The 18,360-nt window shown below is 40.2% G+C and overlaps 1 protein-coding gene across 3 annotated transcripts in view; it reads right to left on the bottom strand.

The window, feature by feature from the left end:
• LOC115136097 (glutamate receptor ionotropic, kainate 4-like) overlaps positions 1-18,360 on the bottom strand; it is a 68,876-nt gene that overhangs the window by 36,585 nt on the left and 13,931 nt on the right. For all 3 annotated transcript variants that reach the window (XM_029671519.2, XM_029671517.2, XM_029671518.2), the window contains 5 exons: positions 10,264-10,429; positions 8,739-8,917; positions 2,325-2,378; positions 1,702-1,866; positions 61-213 (listed from right to left, as the gene is read on the bottom strand). In XM_029671519.2, coding sequence (XP_029527379.2) covers positions 61-213; positions 1,702-1,866; positions 2,325-2,378; positions 8,739-8,917; positions 10,264-10,429 — 717 coding nt within the window. The remainder of the gene's footprint in view (positions 1-60; positions 214-1,701; positions 1,867-2,324; positions 2,379-8,738; positions 8,918-10,263; positions 10,430-18,360) is intronic.

The following is an 18,360-nucleotide window of genomic DNA, read 5'->3' as shown; positions in this document are numbered from 1 at the left end:
AATTCTAATTGACCCCAACCCTGGTGTGTGTACACATGCATGCGAGTTGTCAGCGCTCACCATCCGTAGGTAGTTCATCAGGCTGGTGCCGTGCTCCCAGATTTTGGGTGATTGACAGGTTAGCTGTGTGGTGCCCACACTCTGGCTGCGGTTGAGCTCCCTCACAGCGGACACCACCACATGCATGGCATCAAACAGCAGGGCTGGGGAGAGCTGGGGGACAGAGAGAGGGGACAGAGGGGGAGGGCAGAGAGAGGGGAGGGGGACAGAGAGAGGGGGGCGGCAGAGAGATATAGAGAGGAGATGGTAGATGGTTGAAGGAGAAAGGGAGAAAGAAAACAGATAGGTAGAAGGTTGATAGAGATATATAGACAAAGGGGAGAGAGAGAAAAACGGTGATGGGTAGAGGGTTAAAGGAGAGCAAGGAAGAATGAGAGAAAATATAGGGTTGAAAGAGAGAGCAAGATACACACTCAAATGCTGGATTAAGAAATTAGAGAGTCTCGATACTAAACTATATATTTAGATATTCCATCCAGTGATAGCGTTTCTCTCTAAGTCTGAAAGAGCTTCATTGTAGGAGTGGGAGGAAACTAAGAAAATAATCCTCCTTAAATGTTCCGCACAATGGCAGGGTGGATTCCAGAAAGATATATAACAATACCCATCTGAATAAGAGAAGGTAGCTCGCTTACTGCTGGTGAATACAAAGTAAGCACACAGAGTCGTGTTAGAGAATGGGGAGAGAGAGTAGGCAAATAAATTAATATTCTACAATAGAGTAAAAACAACCTAGTAGTTACAGTAGGAACACAACACTCTGTTGTAATGTAACATTGATTAACAAAGCACACACTGTAGGGGGAGATTCAATGTGGATTCTTTGTCTCCTTAATGTTGATGTCAGAAAGCACAACACAGCATTTTCAATCCAATGAAAAGTCCATTAATTCAAAAATCATTTGAAATCACTTTATTAATCAGAATGTGTTGAGGCAAAACTCAAAACCCCAGGGTATTAATTGCACATTCAGCTTGATTGGGAAGAGTGTTGTTGTGCCTTGTGTTCTTTGTGCCATAAACATGCAATTACTTTGGCTGGGGTTAGTTTGAAACCTTAGCCGAGCAGGACTGTTCAATGAGTACACTTGATTGAGTGAATGTACTAAAAGCTTTTAAGCTTTTCATCTGTTGTTGCGAGGCAACTGGGGCTTAGTAGATTTTTTGTCATGTCAAGGCTAGGGAATCACCATGTCAGCTCTTAACAATATATGGTAAGGGGGCATGTGAGCTGCTCAGGGAAAACTCTGGGCCCTAGTAATAGTATTTCCTGGAAGGTCACGTGGTCAAGAATATCTCCTAACCCTACCTGTGAATTTGTATCCATCTCTGCTTTCAAGGACTCAATTACGGGCACCATTTGTGAAATTGCTATGAAAGGCCTACATGTTATTCTTACAAGTAACTGAGCAATCACATACATTTTCCCAAACCATGTAAAGCACAAATATTGGCTGATCGTTTACGTGTCGTTGCCATGTCTTTCTGACCTTGTGTTGTGATGTCTTCCAATGTCTCATATTGTGCCTTTACTTTGATTTATTTAGCCCGCACTTGCCAGGCCGTTATTATAAATAAGAACTTGTGCTTAATTGACTTGCCTGGTTAAATAAAAAACAATCAAAATGGAGCTTTGCTCACCGGGACCCCAGTGAAAGGGGCATGGTCACAGTTTTCCTGCCAGGAGCGGTTGAGACTGAGGAGGAGGTCAGGGAAGTAAGGATGGCTGTGGTTGAGGACAGAGAAGCCAAGGATGTTGACCCAGCGCTTCACCAGGATGTCATCCAACTGCAGCAGAGAGAACTCCTGTATGCCAGAAGAGACACCAGTTCAGTCGGTTTAACATTTTGCTGCGTGTACATACTGAACAGCACATTCGTTCAACATTCTTTGAGGTATATTTTCCCGTTTGGTGGGTGCGGTGGCCGTGTGAACACTGATCTTTAGGTGGGACTCGAAGCAGTGAGTGATGTATTTTAAGAAAACTCAAAACTTGTGGAAAAGCATACCACACGCAATCACCCTCTGAGCTTTGCTTTCACCTGTTCAGTGCTTTGACATAAATGCAGATGTAGGAAAATGAGACATAAGTAACTAGTCACTATTGAAATGCATGCACAGCTAAAGAACCAGTCTTATCAAGCACGGTTTTGTGTTGAAACAGGCTGTACTTAGAATGAGACACATTGCATACAGAGTAGCACTGAACTCAGTTTTATTGACCTAATTCCATGGTAAAATAATATTTACATCTGGCCTCTTACCATTGTGGTGAAGATGTAGGTGTAGTAGATGGACAGCATCCCCAACTCTGACGCCTGAGAGAGGGAGAGATGGTGGCGGGAAGGAGAGAGATAGAGGGAGGGAGGAAGGGGGCTGTAGAATCCGTCTGGTTTCACTCACCCCAAAATAGTACATTCTCTCAGCAGTAGTCTACACAGTGGAATATCATTTGTCTAGGGGTCAGTGTATGACTTAATTTCTGTGGAATGCCTGAGAAACATACTTTAATGAACAAAAGTCAAAGAAAAGGGAGGAGAGTTCCATTTTTGTCTGTGTCCAGAATATATTTCCCATGAGAGACTGTGCTGTCAAATTGATAATGAAAAATGGCTAAACTTGATCAACACAAACATTTAACCTCACAACAGATAACACATGATCAGAATTGCAGCCATATGACTTTTAGCCCAGTTTTTGTAGAGCACTAGTACAAATCAAGCTGGTGAACTGGCAGATAGACAAGTCAATTGGCTTCTGACAGGCTTGGTCAAAAATCACATTGAGAAAAAGGTTGTCAAGTTTGCTCTGCATCATCTGCCGTCAACACTGAGGCAAACGACAACTTAAAGGCAAACTTTACAACCAGGAGATAAGGAATGAGTCTGAAATGGCACCCTATTCCCTATAGAGAGTACTGCATTTGACCAGGGTCCATAGGTCATCATGGGTCCTGGTCAAAAGTAGCGCACTATATAAGGAATAGATTGCCATTTCAGACAAAGCCAAAGAGTAAGAAACCGTAGCTGTGCTTTAGAATATTTCAAACTTTTATAGTAGTACTTTATTTGCCCATCTTATAAAGGAAATTGATCAGATTTTATAATGAACAAATGTAAGGTTTTTCAAGGGGGAAAAAATAATAATAATAATTTGATAAAAGTTTCTTCTGCATAATGTTTTTCTAGAATTTTAAGGTCAGAATCTGCAGCCAATACATTGTCTCCATACAATGTGGATGGAGATTGTGAAGCGTGTTATGTTTGGTTCCAGTTACAATGCCTCTATGCTTTTTACATTACCCTCAAAGCAGCCGGCACATAAAACTATTTTGAATGTGTATTTCCTCTACATAATCCACCTGACTTCAATTTGTTGCTTCCTGAATCCATATCATTGGTTAGCTCACAAATAATGATGCCTCAAGCCCGAGCAGCTTCTTGTCTGTAACATAATCAAGAATTTTCACACTAACATGATGTGCTTTTAGGGAAACCACTTCAATTATTGCCCTTGGAAAGACATCCATTTTATTTTGGGGGATTTTTCAAGTTTATTGGACAGAGAGGCATGGAAGAGGGGCAGGAAAGGAGGAAGGAGAGATGCTAGAGGGGAGTGGGGCTCGAATTCCAACCCACGCCAGCACTGACATGCATATAAGCTCTGAAGGCGCGGTAGTAACCAATAGACCACCCCAGGCCACAGTCGGAAACATCTACCTAAACTTCTTGAATAGTAGAGAAAAAATAAACTCTGTATTCCATGTTGTCAGCAGACATTAGTATTCTCTTTATGATGGTTGGGAAGTTTGCCTGGGAAAACATATTTTATAGTTTCATATTTTCAAAGTGTTCATTTCCTCCTGTCCCTTGGGATTACTTTAAAGGAAGAGAAAATTCCAAAAACAATGTGACATTTTTACTTGACAACTTTTTACTTTGCAAACCAATCATAAAGCCAGTCAAATAAATAAGTCATGCCAATTTTGGTTATTATAAATTCATGAGAACATGACCCAAAGCTTTTCCACGGATCTTTGAAACTTCTATTAGATGCGTAACAGAAGCTGTCTAATACTAGTGCTTACTATTCATGTGTTAAAATAGTAATGCTTTTAGTAATGTTAGTACCAAGCATGCACTTGTAAACAATCAAAAATGCACAACCACTTGTAAATCGTTACCATGTAGGTATTATTGGATACAAACAAGCATAGTGAGTCATATAAACAGATATTGAATGGGAAAATGTTAAACATTTATACAATTTGTATAATGTACATGTAATCTGTTACATGTAAGGGATTACAAAAAACGTTAACTAATCTGTTATGTTACCAGCAAAAATATAGTAATCAGATTAGATAGTTTTGAACTACTACATGATTAATTAGAGTATTACTTGAGAGAGGGTGTTCGTGGGAAAAAAAAATCTGACACTTCTGTTTTCGCAATGACATTCAAATCAACATTGAAAGAAAGGCGCAAGTTAAAGTTTGTTCCGCCTGAGAGAGTCTGACCACAAGTCAGAGACCACTATGATAACACACCAAATGTGTTTGATGGATCGCGGGAAAAGAGCAGGAATACGCTTTTGTAGGCTACAGCCAAAGCTATGTCTTCCAATAGTGCGACTGCTGTCTGCATCCAAAGATTATCCAACTTGAATAAACATTTGGAGGTAAGGATGACAGCAGTGGTGTAGTCTACGGCGATACGGATATAACTTGTTATAGATATCTACATTGTGCAATGATGTGAATAACACTGCTGCTCTCTCATTTAGCTATTTGCGCCAAACACATTGTGGTTGTGGATGGCTGTTCACAAATCTAAAATGTGTATTTGAACCCAATAATGGTTGAATTCAAGAAGTTTAAGCTGCCTATCAATCATTGTTTTGGAACCAGTGGACAGCCAGTGAAAAATGTGCTCTTGAAATAGCTGCATAGTGCAGATCCCAGTGGTGCTTTAATTTCGCAATCTAATTCATGCTGATTCAAAAAAACAAAAAAAATCCATCGGCCTAATGGACACAAGCTCAAACACTTATGATAGATTTAAAGCTCCAATCTGTAGTTGCTCCGCACACACACACTTTAAGTCGGAAGTTTACATACACGTAGGTTGGAGTCATTAAAAACTAGTTTATCACTTAATGCAGCTGGTGGCCACACCATATACTGACCATTACTTTTGATTTTGACCCCCCCCCCTTTGTTCAGGGACACATTATTACATTTCTGTTAGTCACATGTCTGTGGAACTTCAGTTTGTGTCTCAGTTGTTGAATCTTGTTATGTTCATACAAATATTTACATGTTAAGTTTGCTGAAAATAAACGCAGTTGACAGTGAGAGGACATTTCTTTTTTGCTGTGTGTATGTGTGTGTGTGTATATACAGTTGAAGTTAGAAGTTTACATACACTTAGGTTGGAGTCATTAACACTTGTTTTTCTTGTTAAAATTATTTCATGCTGCCACCCCCGTGCTTCACTGTTGGGATGATGTTCTCCGGCTGGCAAACATCCCCCTTTTCACTCCAAACATAACGATGGTCATTATGGTCAAAAAGTTCTATTTTTGTTTCATCAGACCAGAGGACATTTCTCCAAAAAGTACGATCTTTGTCCCTGTGTGCAGTTGCAAACCGTTGTCTGGCTTTTTTATGGCGGTTTTGAAGCAGTGGCTTCTTCCTTGCTGAGCGGTCTTTCAGGTTACGTCGATATAGGACTTGTTTTACTGTGGATATAGATACTTTTGTACCTGTTTCCTCCAGCATCTTCACAAGGTCCTTTGCTGTTGTTCTGGGATTGATTTGCACTTTTTGCACCAAAGTACGTTCATCTTTAGGAGACAGAACGAGTCTCCTTCCTGAGCGGTATGACGGCTGCTTGGTTCCACGGTGTTTATACTTGCGTACTGTTGTTTGTACAGATGCACGTGGTACCTTCCGGCGTTTGGAAATTGCTCCCAAGGATGAACCAGACTTGCGGAGGTCTATAATTTTTTTTCTGAGTTCCTGGCTGATTTCTTTTGATTTTTCCATGATGTCAAGCAAAGAGGCACTGAGTTTGAAGGTAGGCCTTGAAATACATCCACAGGTATACCACCAATTGACTCAAATGATATAATTTAGCCTATCAGAAGCTTCTAAAGCCATGACATAATTTTCTGGAATTTTCCAAGCTGTTTAAAGTCACAGTCAACTTAGTGTATGTAAACTTCTGACCCACTGGAATTGTGATACAGTGAAATAATATGTCTAAACAAAAATTCAAGCGTGAGCCTGATGAGCCATACATTTTATGAGCCCTACATTAAAGACATTTAATGAGTCCAAGCTCAAAAAAGCACAAATGATTGTGCCATTATCCAATACATATATGATATAGGCTACTGCACATTACGCACAACAGAAAATTGCTGCAAATAAACCACTACTGAAGGACACCAAGAAGAAGAGACTTGCTTGGGCCAAGAAATGCGAGCAACGGACATTAGACTGGTGAAATTCTGTCCACTGATGTGTCCAATTTTGAGATTTTTGTGTGGTCTCTGGGAGACGCAGAGTAGGTGAAAGGATGATCTCCGCATGTGTGGTTCCCACCGTGAAGCATGGAAGAGAAGGTGTGATGGTGCTTTGTATGGGCTTTTTGACCAAGAAGGAGAGTGATGAAGTGCTGCATCAGATGACCTGGGCTCCACAATCACCCAACCTCAACCTAATTGAGATAGTTTGGGATGAGTTGGACTGCAGAGTGAAGGAAAAGCAGCCAACATGTGCTCAGCATATGTGGGAACTCCTTGAAAACTGTTGCTGAAGACAGCATTCCACGTGAAGCTGGTTGAGAGAATGCCAAGAGTGTGCAAAGCTGTCATCAAGGCAAAGGGTGATGTAATAGTGATGTCGTCACTATTATTCTACAATGTAGAAAATAGTACAAATAAAGGAAAACCATTGACTGAACAGGTATGTCAAAACTTTTGACTGATACTGTATACATCTCCAACCTGTATATATTCTTGAAGAATATAACTTATAAATGCCTCATGAGCTCAGTTCAACTGTCACATTCCATGAGAACTCAAAATATAAGCTAGTTTTCTCCAATGTTTGTAAACAGTGTAAATGTAAACAAACTTTTTATAGCCTCATAACAGAGTTAAAACAATAAGTTTGATATCATGAATGGTCCGTCCTTGCACCCATAGCGCTGTCTATTAATCTGAAAGTGGTTACATTTCTCCAGACCCAACCCTCAGCCTCCATCCCTCCAGACTCATCCCTCTCTCAGGCGGGGCGAATATTTTGTTATCGTTTCATCTGTGGATTTGCCCTTTAAACAGCTGCATATTATCACAATATCAGTGTCACCAACAAAAAGGTAAACAATAGGCCTATAGCAAATACAGCATATGGCATTCATTTTTCACATGTAAATAGCTATTTTCAGTAGTGCTCAAAGCATGCCATTCCATGATCGAAGCATTTATTTTTCAACTCAAATCAATGAGCCCAATCAGTCCTCCATAATAACAAAATCACAATCAACAGAGTAGGGCTGGCTAATAAGTCCTTAGTTTTGGGGTTATGCTCAGGTAAAACAATGTCTAATCTATACTTCCATATTTCCAAGTCCTATTTCTTGAAGATAAAAGGGTATAACATTTATTGGAATGACTGGAATTCTGATAGCTTTGGTTATTAATGTAAAGATAAAATGTAAATCGTATTATATGTAGTAGAAAGCGATGGTTATAAGAAGCCTACATAACCAACCCATAAAGTAAAATGTAACATCCATATGGCCAGCTATGTAAACTTTAACATTGATTTATCCTGCAATAGATGTCGTTCAATTGGTAACATACATTTTTGTCTTCTTCTAATACCTCTTAATGGAAAGCAATCTAAAAGTAACTGAATAATCAGATTAATGAATGTAATCAGATAGGCTACCTGGGGCAGCTGTCGTTCTGCCTGAACAAGGCAGTTAACCCACTGTTCCCTGGTAGGCCGTCATTGTAAATAAGAATTTGTTCTTAACCAACTTGCCTAGTTAAATAAAGGTTCAATATTTTTTTCTTTAAGACTATGTTACTAAGTTTGGGTAGTCAAAAAGTTACGTTACCGATTACAATTTTGGACAAGTAACTGTAACGGATTACCTTTAGAAAGTAACCTACCTGACCCGGTTTGTTTGAACCCAGCTTGTTAGTGTAATGAATGTAGCCACTATTAGTCATACTGTATTCCCAATCCCAAATTTCCTCCTAGACCCAACACTCTATGTACCTGTGGAGATCTGAGAGGATTTGATAGATGTAAGCAATATGGTGAAAATTCCACTGAACCTATCAGATGTCAAGGTAGAAAGATGTATTACCATATCACTAGCTAAGCGTCTATAAGAGGGTACGCGTAGCAGTGTACTAGAATATTGGACTGTTGGCTTTCATACTTTTCGAAATCTCAGCGCAGCTCAAGCAATTTCTCAAACTGTCAACACATTCAAATGAATATAAAACGCATACCAGAGATGCGTTGGTTGGGAATTGTGGGAAGGTGTGCGTTCGGGCTGTGCGTCCACGCGGATGGTGGTCTCAGAGCCGCATAGCTATGTCACAATGGGACACCGGAATATCAGGGAGTAAGGGATGCTTGGGATGCTTACCCGTTCCAGGATGAGGTGGGACACAGTGGCGTTGGCGTCCACTATGATGATGTCAGTCTGGTCGTTGCGGATCTCTTTTAGAACAGGCATGGGGTCCTGACTGTCATCCAGCACACGAACAGTCAGCGTCTCCTTAGAGATTAGGAACTGACGCAGTAACTGCTCCAGGTTCATCAAACCTGGGACAACAGCAACAATTGGCAATGTAAGTGTAATATTGTATCCCACAGCCCACAACGTTGATACACTTTCTTATGAACATCAGGTCACTACAATATCATCTGAATATCTTCTATTAAAGCCTAATAGTCTAAGTAATGGCCAGTAGGAGACTATTGCAAAGAATTCTGCCTTTGGTGATAGAAGTACCACATTTTACAACTCAGCTAGTCCTTTAAGTAAATCATAGGAAGTATTTTATCCATACAGCCATTGTAGGTTTATACTATAACTCCTTTGTTGGCCGTATTTCCTTCCATATGCTCTAAATGCTTGATTCTGTATTTCAAGTCTGTCCAAAAAGACCAGCATACAATATGTAATTTACCATCTTCAAAATATAACAAAATTGTAAGCAAGCAACATCATCTTTCCAGTGCCCAACTAACACTGTGAAAGCAATTTCACTAGGAAATATGCATTCTATTTTAAGTTAAGATAACATATTGTTATAGAGAAAATACCAGCTGTTAGCCTAAGTATATTTTTAGGTTGGAGGGATTCATCTTATCCACGTTCTATATGGGGCGGCAGCGTAGCCTAGTGGTTAGAACGAATCCCGAGCTGACAAGGTACAAAATCTGTCGCTCTGCCCCTGAACAAGGCAGTTAACCCACTGTTCCTAGGCCGTCATTGAAAATAAGAATTTGTTCTTAACTGACTTGCCTAGTTAAATAAAGGTAAAATAAATATATAAGCATTGGGAACCAAAGCAAAGCTTAACTCATCATTTCACTCTTTCCACACCTGCCCTTGTCTCTGGGTGATATCCCTGAGGTGGCCTGGCTCCATAGGCCTGTCACACAGACGCATGGTGACACACTCACAAACGTCCCAATGACCACGGCAAGACAGAAAAGCTCAATTGGATCAATAATGACCTGCAGATGAGTGATGAGTGCGTGATGTGAATGAAACAAATAATAGTCAGCTTTGGGCAGATGAGTGCTTAAGGGGCAGACTGACAGAGATGACTGACCTGCTAGAGGAAGACTGGTGGTTCCAATGGCTCAGTTGGTCAGAAAACAGTCAACACCAATTTTATGGGTCTGCTAAATTACCATCTCACTACATCGCCTCCTGTTGCTGTATATGCAATGATTGCATGCATGTCCTAAAGTTAAACTGTACAGGGGTATTGTTATCATATAAAACCCAGTGGAATTTCCATTACAGTAATTATATTTCTATGGGTCCATCCATCACAACATAGTTGAGTTCATTGAGTAATTGTATTTCTATAGGATTGTTTACTTGAATGGGAATGTCCATCTAGTAATTTCCATTTCTATGGTTGGCAACTCACAGTCAGCCCTGGCGCAGAGTAGACAGGCGCTGGTGCTGTTGAAGAAGGAGAGCAAGTCCACCACGGCTAGGCTGACATGTGCATTGGTGGGCCGCAGGTCCAGGGGCGAGAAGCGCGGGAAGCGGGCCCTCAGGAGGTCCTCGGGGGCCACCCTCACGTAAGGCACCTGGGGGTGTAATGAAAAGCAAATTCAATCATACCGTAGAACAGGGACTGTAAGTATCAATCTTCTCAGAGTATGAGTGCTGATCTAGGATCAGTTTAGACTTTTATATCATAATGACAATGGACTAAATCAGCACTCCATCTCTAAGAGCCTTGGTACATACTAGAGGTCGACCGATTATGATTTTTCAACACCGATACCGATTATTGGAGGACCAAAATAGACGATACCGATTAATCGACTGATTAAAAAAAAAAGTTTTTGAAATAATGACAATTACAACAATACTTATTTTAACTTAATATAATACATCAATAAAATCAATTTAGCCTCAAGTAAATAATGAAACATGTTCAATTTGGTTTAAATAATGCAAAAACAAAGTGTTGGAATTTGGTGTCAGGAAAATAACCTCTCATTCAACGTCAACAAAACTAAGGAGATGATTGTGGACTTCAGGAAACAGCAGAGAGAGCACCCCCCCTATCCACATCGATGGGACAGTAGTGGAGAGGGTAGCAAGTTAAGTTCATCGGCGTACACATCACGGACAAACTGAATTGGTCCACCCACACAGACAGCGTCGTGAAGAAGGCGCAGCAGCACCTCTTCAACCTCAGGAGGCTGAAGAAATTCAGCTTGTCACCAAAAGCACTCACAAACTTCTACAGATGCACAATCGAGAGCATCCTGTCGGGCTGTATCACCGCCTGGTACGGCAACTGCTCCGACCACAACCGTAAGGCTCTCCAGAGGGTAGTGAGGTCTGCACAACGCATCACCGGGGGCAAACTACCTGCCCCCCAGGACACCTATAGGCACCCGATGTCACAGGAAGGCCATAAAGTTCATCAAGGACAACAACCACCCGAGCCACTGCCTGTTCACCCCGCTATCATCCAGAAGGCGAGGTCAGTACAGGTGCATCAAAGCAGGGACTGGGAGACTGAAAAACAGCTTCTATCTCATGGCCATCAGACTGTTAAACAGCCACCACTAACATTGAGTGGCTGCTGCCAACACACTGACTCAACTCCAGCCACTTTAATAATGGGAATTGATGTAAAATATATCACTAGCCACTTTAAACAATGCTACTTAATATAATGTTTACATACCCTACATTACTCATCTCATATGTATATACTGTACCCTATATCATCTACTGCATCTTTATGTAATACATGTATCACTAGCCACTTTAAACAATGCTACTTAATATAATGTTTACATACCCTAAATTACTCATCTCATATGTTTATACTGTACTCGATACCATCTACTGCATCTTGCCTATGCCGTTCTGTACCATCACTCATTCATATATCTTTATGTACATATTCTTTATCCCTTTACACTTGTGTGTATAAGGTAGTAGTTTTGGAATTGTTAGGTTAGATTACTCATTGGTTATTACTGCATTGTCGGAACTAGAAGCACAAGCATTTCGCTACACTTGCATTAACATCTGCTAACCATGTGTATGTGACAAATACATTTGATTTGATAAGAACGTAAAAGTGCAATATGTGCCATGTAAGAAAGCTAACGTTTAAGTTCCTTGCTCAGAACATGAGAACATATGAAAGCTGGTGGTTCCTTTTAACATGAGTCTTCAATATTCCCAGGTAAGAAGTTTTAGGTTGTAGTTATTATAGGACTATTTCCCTCTATACCATTTGTATTTCATTAACCTTTGACTATTGGATGTTCTTATAGGCACTTTAGTATTGCCAGTGTAACAGTATATCTTCCGTCCCTTTCCTCGCTCCTCCCTGGGCTCGAACCAGCAACACAACGACAACAGCCACCACATCGAAGCAGCGTTACCCATGCAGAGCAATGGAAACAACCACCCCAAGGCTCAGAGCGAGTGAAGTTTGAAACGCTATTAGCGCGCGCTAACTAGCCAGCCATTTCACTTTGGTCACACCAGCCTCATCTCGTGAGTTGATAGGTTTGAAGTCATAAACAGCGCAATGCTTGACGCACAATAAAGAGCTGCTGGCAAAACGCACGAAAGTGCTGTTTGAATGTATGTTTACTCGCCTGCTTCTGCCTACCACCACTCAGTCAGATACTTAGATACTTGTATGCTCAGTCAGATTATATGCAACACAGGACACGCTAGATATTATCTAGCAATATCATCAACCATGTGTAGTTAACTAGTGATTATGATTAACATTTAACATTTAAGTCATTTAGCAGACGCTCTTATCCAGAGCGACTTACAAATTGGTGCTTTCACCTTATGACATCCAGTGGAACAGCCACTTTACAATAGTGTATCTAGGTCTTTTAAGGGGGAGGGGAGAAGGATTACTTTATCCTATCCTAGGTATTCCTTAAAGAGGTGGGGTTTCAGGTGTCTCCGGAAGGTGGTGATTGACTCCGCTGTCCTGGCGTCGTGAGGGAGTTTGTTCCACCATTGGGGGGCCAGAGCAGCGAACAGTTTTGACTGGGCTGAGCGGGAACTGTACTTCCTCAGTGGTAGGGAGGCGAGCAGGCCAGAGGTGGATGAACGCAGTGCCCTTGTTTGGGTGTAGGGCCTGATCAGAGCCTGGAGGTACTGAGGTGCCGTTCCCCTCACAGCTCCGTAGGCAAGCACCATGGTCTTGATCGCTTTTAATGCTAGCTAGCAACTTACCTTGGCTCACTGCATTTGCGTAACAGGCATTCTCTTTGTGGAGTTCAACGAGAGAGAGGCAGGTCGTTATTGCGTTGGACTAGTTAACTGTAAGGTTGCAAGTTTGGCTCCCCCGAGCAGACAAGTTGAAAATCTGTTTCTGCCCCCAACGAGGCAGTTAACCCACCGTTCCTAGGCCGTCATTGAAAATAAGAATGTGTTCTTAACTGACTTGCCTAGTTAAATAAAGATGAAATAAAGGTGTACATTTTTGGGGGGAATATAAATAAAAAACTTTAAAAAATTGGCGCCCAAAAATATCGATGGCCATTCCGATTAATCGGTGGACCTCTAGTACATACAGTCCCAGGTAACCCTAATAGGGGCGAATCCTAATTTCCAATTGTCAAAAATGTCAGTAAAAGTTAGGATTCGCCCCTTAACTACTGAAGCAGACTAGATTTTTAGAGTGAAATGTACTCTAGGAAAACAGTGATCAAATGCGTTAGTGCATTTCAAAGGGGTAACTTAAAATGTACCGTTTCTAAGCAGCTGACAAACTAATGCCTTGTGAATGAGAACTATAATACTTATAACTATAAGTAGTCCAGAAAATATGTATACAAAAGTCTGTACAGTATGCTGCAGGAGACGGGAGATGTACTGTGCAGTAAGAATATACTACAGCTATGTTTCGACAAACCAGTGCCTCTCCCCCCTGAACATCCCTTTGAAGCTGCCCACTGAGATGTTTTCAGGACCATAGCCAGCTCCTTCTAGTGCCATACACTGATGAATACTGTATATACACACAGGTAACTGCCAAAATAAAGGAAACACCAACATAAAGTGTCTTAACAGGGAGTTGGGCCACCACGAGCTGCCAGAACAGCTTCAATAATCTTTGACATATAATCTACAAGTGTCTGAAACTCTAGAACACCATTCCACCATGAGAAATTCCATAATTTGGTGTTTTGTTGATGGTGATGTAAAACACTGTCTCAGGCACCACTCCAGAATTTCCCATAAGTGTTCAATTCGGTTGACATCTTTTGAATGACAGACACACACACATTAAACCCCCTATGCTTATTTGAGACCCCTCTTTCAAAGTCACAGATCTTTTAGCCATGGTAGACAAAATAATGGGCAACTGGGGATTTTTACAAATGACTATGCATGATGGGATGTTAAAAACCTCTCTAGGGTATGTGGGACGTTAGCGTCCCACCTGGCCAACATCCAGTGAGATTGCAGAGCGCCAAATTCAAATACAGAAATACTCATTATAAAAATTCAGAAAAGATACAACTATTTTACATAGGTTTAAAGATTAACTTCTTGTGAATCCAACCGCCGGTGTCACATTTCAAAAATGCTTTACGACGAAAGCATAACCAGCCAAGCAGAAGAGTTACACAAGTCAGAAATAGAGATCAAATGAATCACTTACCTTTGATGATCTTCATATGGTTGCACTCAGAAGACATTCATTTATTCAATAAATGTTCCTTTTGTTTGATAAAGTCTCTCTTTATATCCAAAAACCTCCATTTTGTTTGCGCGTTTTCTTCAGTAATCCACTGGCTCAAACGCAGTCACAACAGGTAGACAAAAAAATCCTAATTGTATCCGTAAAGTTCATAGAAACATGTCAAACGATGTTTATATTCAATCCTCAGGTTGTTTTTAGCCTAAATAATCGATATTTCAACTGGACAATTAACGTCGTCAAAAAAAAAAAGGAGGTAAACAAGAAAGGCACTCTCTCGGTTGCGCGCATGAAAAAGCTCTGTGACACGGCAGGGTCCACTCATTCCGACTGCTCTTACTCCCTCATTTTTCAGAATATAAGCCTGAAACAATTTCTAAAGACTTGACATCTAGTGGAAGGCATAGGAACTGCAATTTGAGTCCTAAGTCAATGGATACTGTAATGGCATTGAATAGAAATCTACAACCACAAAAAAATCCTACTTCCTGAATGGATTTTTCTCAGGTTTTCACCTGCCAAATCAGTTCTGTTATACTCAGACACTATTTTAACCGTTTTGGAAACTTTATAGTGTTTTCTATCCAAATCTACCAATTATATGCATATCCTATCTTCTGGGCCTGAGTAGGAGGCAGTTTAATTTGGGAATGCTTTTCATCCAAAATTCCAAATGCTGCCCCCTACCCTAGAGAAGTTAATTGCTTAATTAACTCAGGAACAACACCTGCGTGGAAGCATCTGCTTTCAATATAATTTGTATCCCTCATTTATTCAAGTGTTTCCTTAATTTTGGCATTTACTTGTAAATAGACTAGCAAGCAGCTGATGTCTTCAAAGTCAATATGGCATCTATAGGGCACACAGGGGGATGATAGAATATGAAGTCACGACTGTAATAAACAGAGCTAGTATCCACTGCAGCTATGGGTGAAAAACCACTTGAGTAGAACCAATAGTTTCCTGCATTAACCCACTAAGTGAATCAACAACACTGTGGCTGGCTAGAAGGTTACACTCATTGGTTACACCTCATCACCATAGGCATAATGTTATAAGTATAGAGTTGACTTCGTGCCTGCCTGCTTCTACCTAGCCCTTAATTGTTTCAGCGGTCCGGTGGTAATGTGTTGCCATACGGCGAGACAGACCATGATAAGCCCCAACAGCTGCTCAGCTCTGCTCACAGCAGGACAATGCTCTGCTTTAATAATAATAAAACATCCCAACGGCCATTAGGCTAGGACACATGGTGAGACACGGCTAATGGGGGAATTGGCTGAAAAACAGCCATTACCAAATCTCATTGAAGGCTCTATTTTTGGCTGGCGGTAAGGAGGTGCAAGTATCAAACGCATGTTAGTTAGACATTTTGTAATGTAAAAACTGGCACACTGGCGTTTTCCAACCCCTAGGCCAGGTTCAATAATTTACCTATCTTCCTTTGAGGAAACAATATTTGAGGTGTGTCCTTAAAAATGTGCACCAATATGGCAATAAAAAATAAAAATAAAATATATATATATCTTTTTACATTTAATTTTTTATTAACAAATCAATACAGAAAGTACATGAGGGAACACAAGTATATATAGATTATATACAATGGACAATTGAGCTAGGGGGTACAATATCACACTACAATTACACAAGGACCTTAAGGGACATACATACACTTACAACAGATTTTTTGTTAGTAGAGTATTTAACGGTCTTAAAATACAGTTCAATTTCTTTTTGTAGGGTAAGAACATATGTTTTTTTGTTTGCAGATTTACATTTGTGTATATGAAATTTAGACAAAAGAATAGTGAAATTAATTGCATAAAAATGTTTCAGCTTATTTCTATCGTATGTAAAAAATCCAAGCAGTACATCTCTCCACAATAGTGTAAAATCTTCATAAATGTGTTCAATTATAAACCTACTGATGTCTTGCCAGTTTTCTTACATGAATACAATGCCAAAAAAGATGCAACACTGTTTCTGGGTGGTCATTACAAAAGGAGCAATTTGAGTTGATGTTTTCCTTCAACTTCTTCATATAGTGGTTGGCAGGATAATATTTATGAATAATTTTAAAGGAAACTTCCTTAATTTTGTTAACAAGTAGGTATGTGTGTGGCAACATCCAAACTTTTTTCCAACAGATATTATCAATAAATCCATTCCAATAAGGCATGACATCCTGCTGAAACAAGGTTCGTAATCGCTCTGTTGTTGAATGGACCTAAAGAGAAACAAATCTTTCCTACTGATGAGTCAACAGGGTCAATAGAAGGTAGGCTCTGAGGGTCAGGTCTTGACATGTTCCTGAATAACATAGCAACACCTGAGGGAATGGCATCTAAAACAATTGCAAAATCTTTAGGTGTTACAGGGCCCTTGTAAAGTGATAAGAATTCTTTATAACTGAGTAAAAGACCCTCTGCATTTACCAGTTGGCTCACCAATAGGATATTATTTCAGAACCAATATAAAAAAAAACAAATAAGTATTTTTATACAATATATCCAGATTATTCCATATATAATATCTGTGTGGAGAAAAATTGTGTTTATAAATTAAGGAAATATGGTAATTTCAGTGAGCACAACTAGGGATATAGAGTACCATACCACTCAATCATATGAGTCATAATACCCATAAAACCTAGCAATCAAACAAGTAAATGGTTCCAATGGTTTTTCACCATTCATTTTTGCGATTGGGAATTTTGGAAACACTTCAAATAAAAGCCGTGTTTCGTGTAGGCTTACCCTGACAAGACGTTTTGATAACCATGTAAATCTCTCTAGGACAAATTAAATGTTATTAGTCACATGCGCAAAATACAACAGGTAGACCTTACAGTGAAATGCTTACTTATGAGCCCCTAACCAAAAAAGCAGTTAAAAAAAATGTGAGTAAGAAATAAAAGTAACAAGTAATTAAAGAGCAGCAGCAAAATAACAACAGCGAGACTATACACAGGGGGGTACCGGTACAGAGTAAATGTGCGTGGGCACCTGTTAGTTGAGGCAATATGTACATGTAGGCAGTTACCAAGGTGACTTTTATCAATATATTTGCCTGTATTTACCCACTCCGCTCCCAAAATGAAATGCAAATGTAGTTATCATAAAATAACCAGTGTTGTGTTCGAGACCACTGAAAGCGAGACCGATCCAAAGCCAGAGCAAATTGAGTCAGAGTCAAGACCAAGACCGGAAATGGGACAAGGAGTCCGAGAACGAGTTAAGAACAGAAACATCTGTTTTGTCCAGGACCGGAGTCTACACAGACCAGTGCACTATAAGCAATGAGCGCTACAGTAGGCCTTTATATGAACAAGCCATTTGCCACATGGGCCTGCCATCATACCCCTTCAACCTTCCTGTGTTTCCAGGCAGTTGCAATAGCGCAACTTTAGATCATTAGAACGCATTCGCCAAAAGCCACAAAATACACCTGAATTTCTGCAAAAATGTAAACACCACTGAAGTCCTTTCACATTTGGAAACTTTACAGTTCTATTGATCAAACAACCATGAAAAGGTAGGCTCTCTTACTCAGTTATGCACATCAACAACTACAAGATCAACAACCAATGCTAGGCAGAGCAAGATGAGTTTAAATCTAATGAAGGAACATTAGATAAACCCTCTAACTTTTTCAGCTAGTTGGCTGTCAAAATTGCGCTGATAAACAATGGGGAATTGTAGCCTCCTCATCCTTCTGCAGCTTGCCATGCTTGTCCCAACCAAGCTAACTGGCTAACGTTAGCTAGCTTGTTAGCAAGATACTTCCAGAAACAAATGAGAGAAC

This window comes from Oncorhynchus nerka, linkage group LG10 (genome assembly GCF_034236695.1).
Source record: "Oncorhynchus nerka isolate Pitt River linkage group LG10, Oner_Uvic_2.0, whole genome shotgun sequence".
In the NCBI taxonomy this organism is placed as follows: domain Eukaryota; kingdom Metazoa; phylum Chordata; class Actinopteri; order Salmoniformes; family Salmonidae; genus Oncorhynchus; species Oncorhynchus nerka.
Note: the sequence above shows the minus strand (reverse complement) of the source record. Positions and strands in the feature narration are given on the sequence as shown.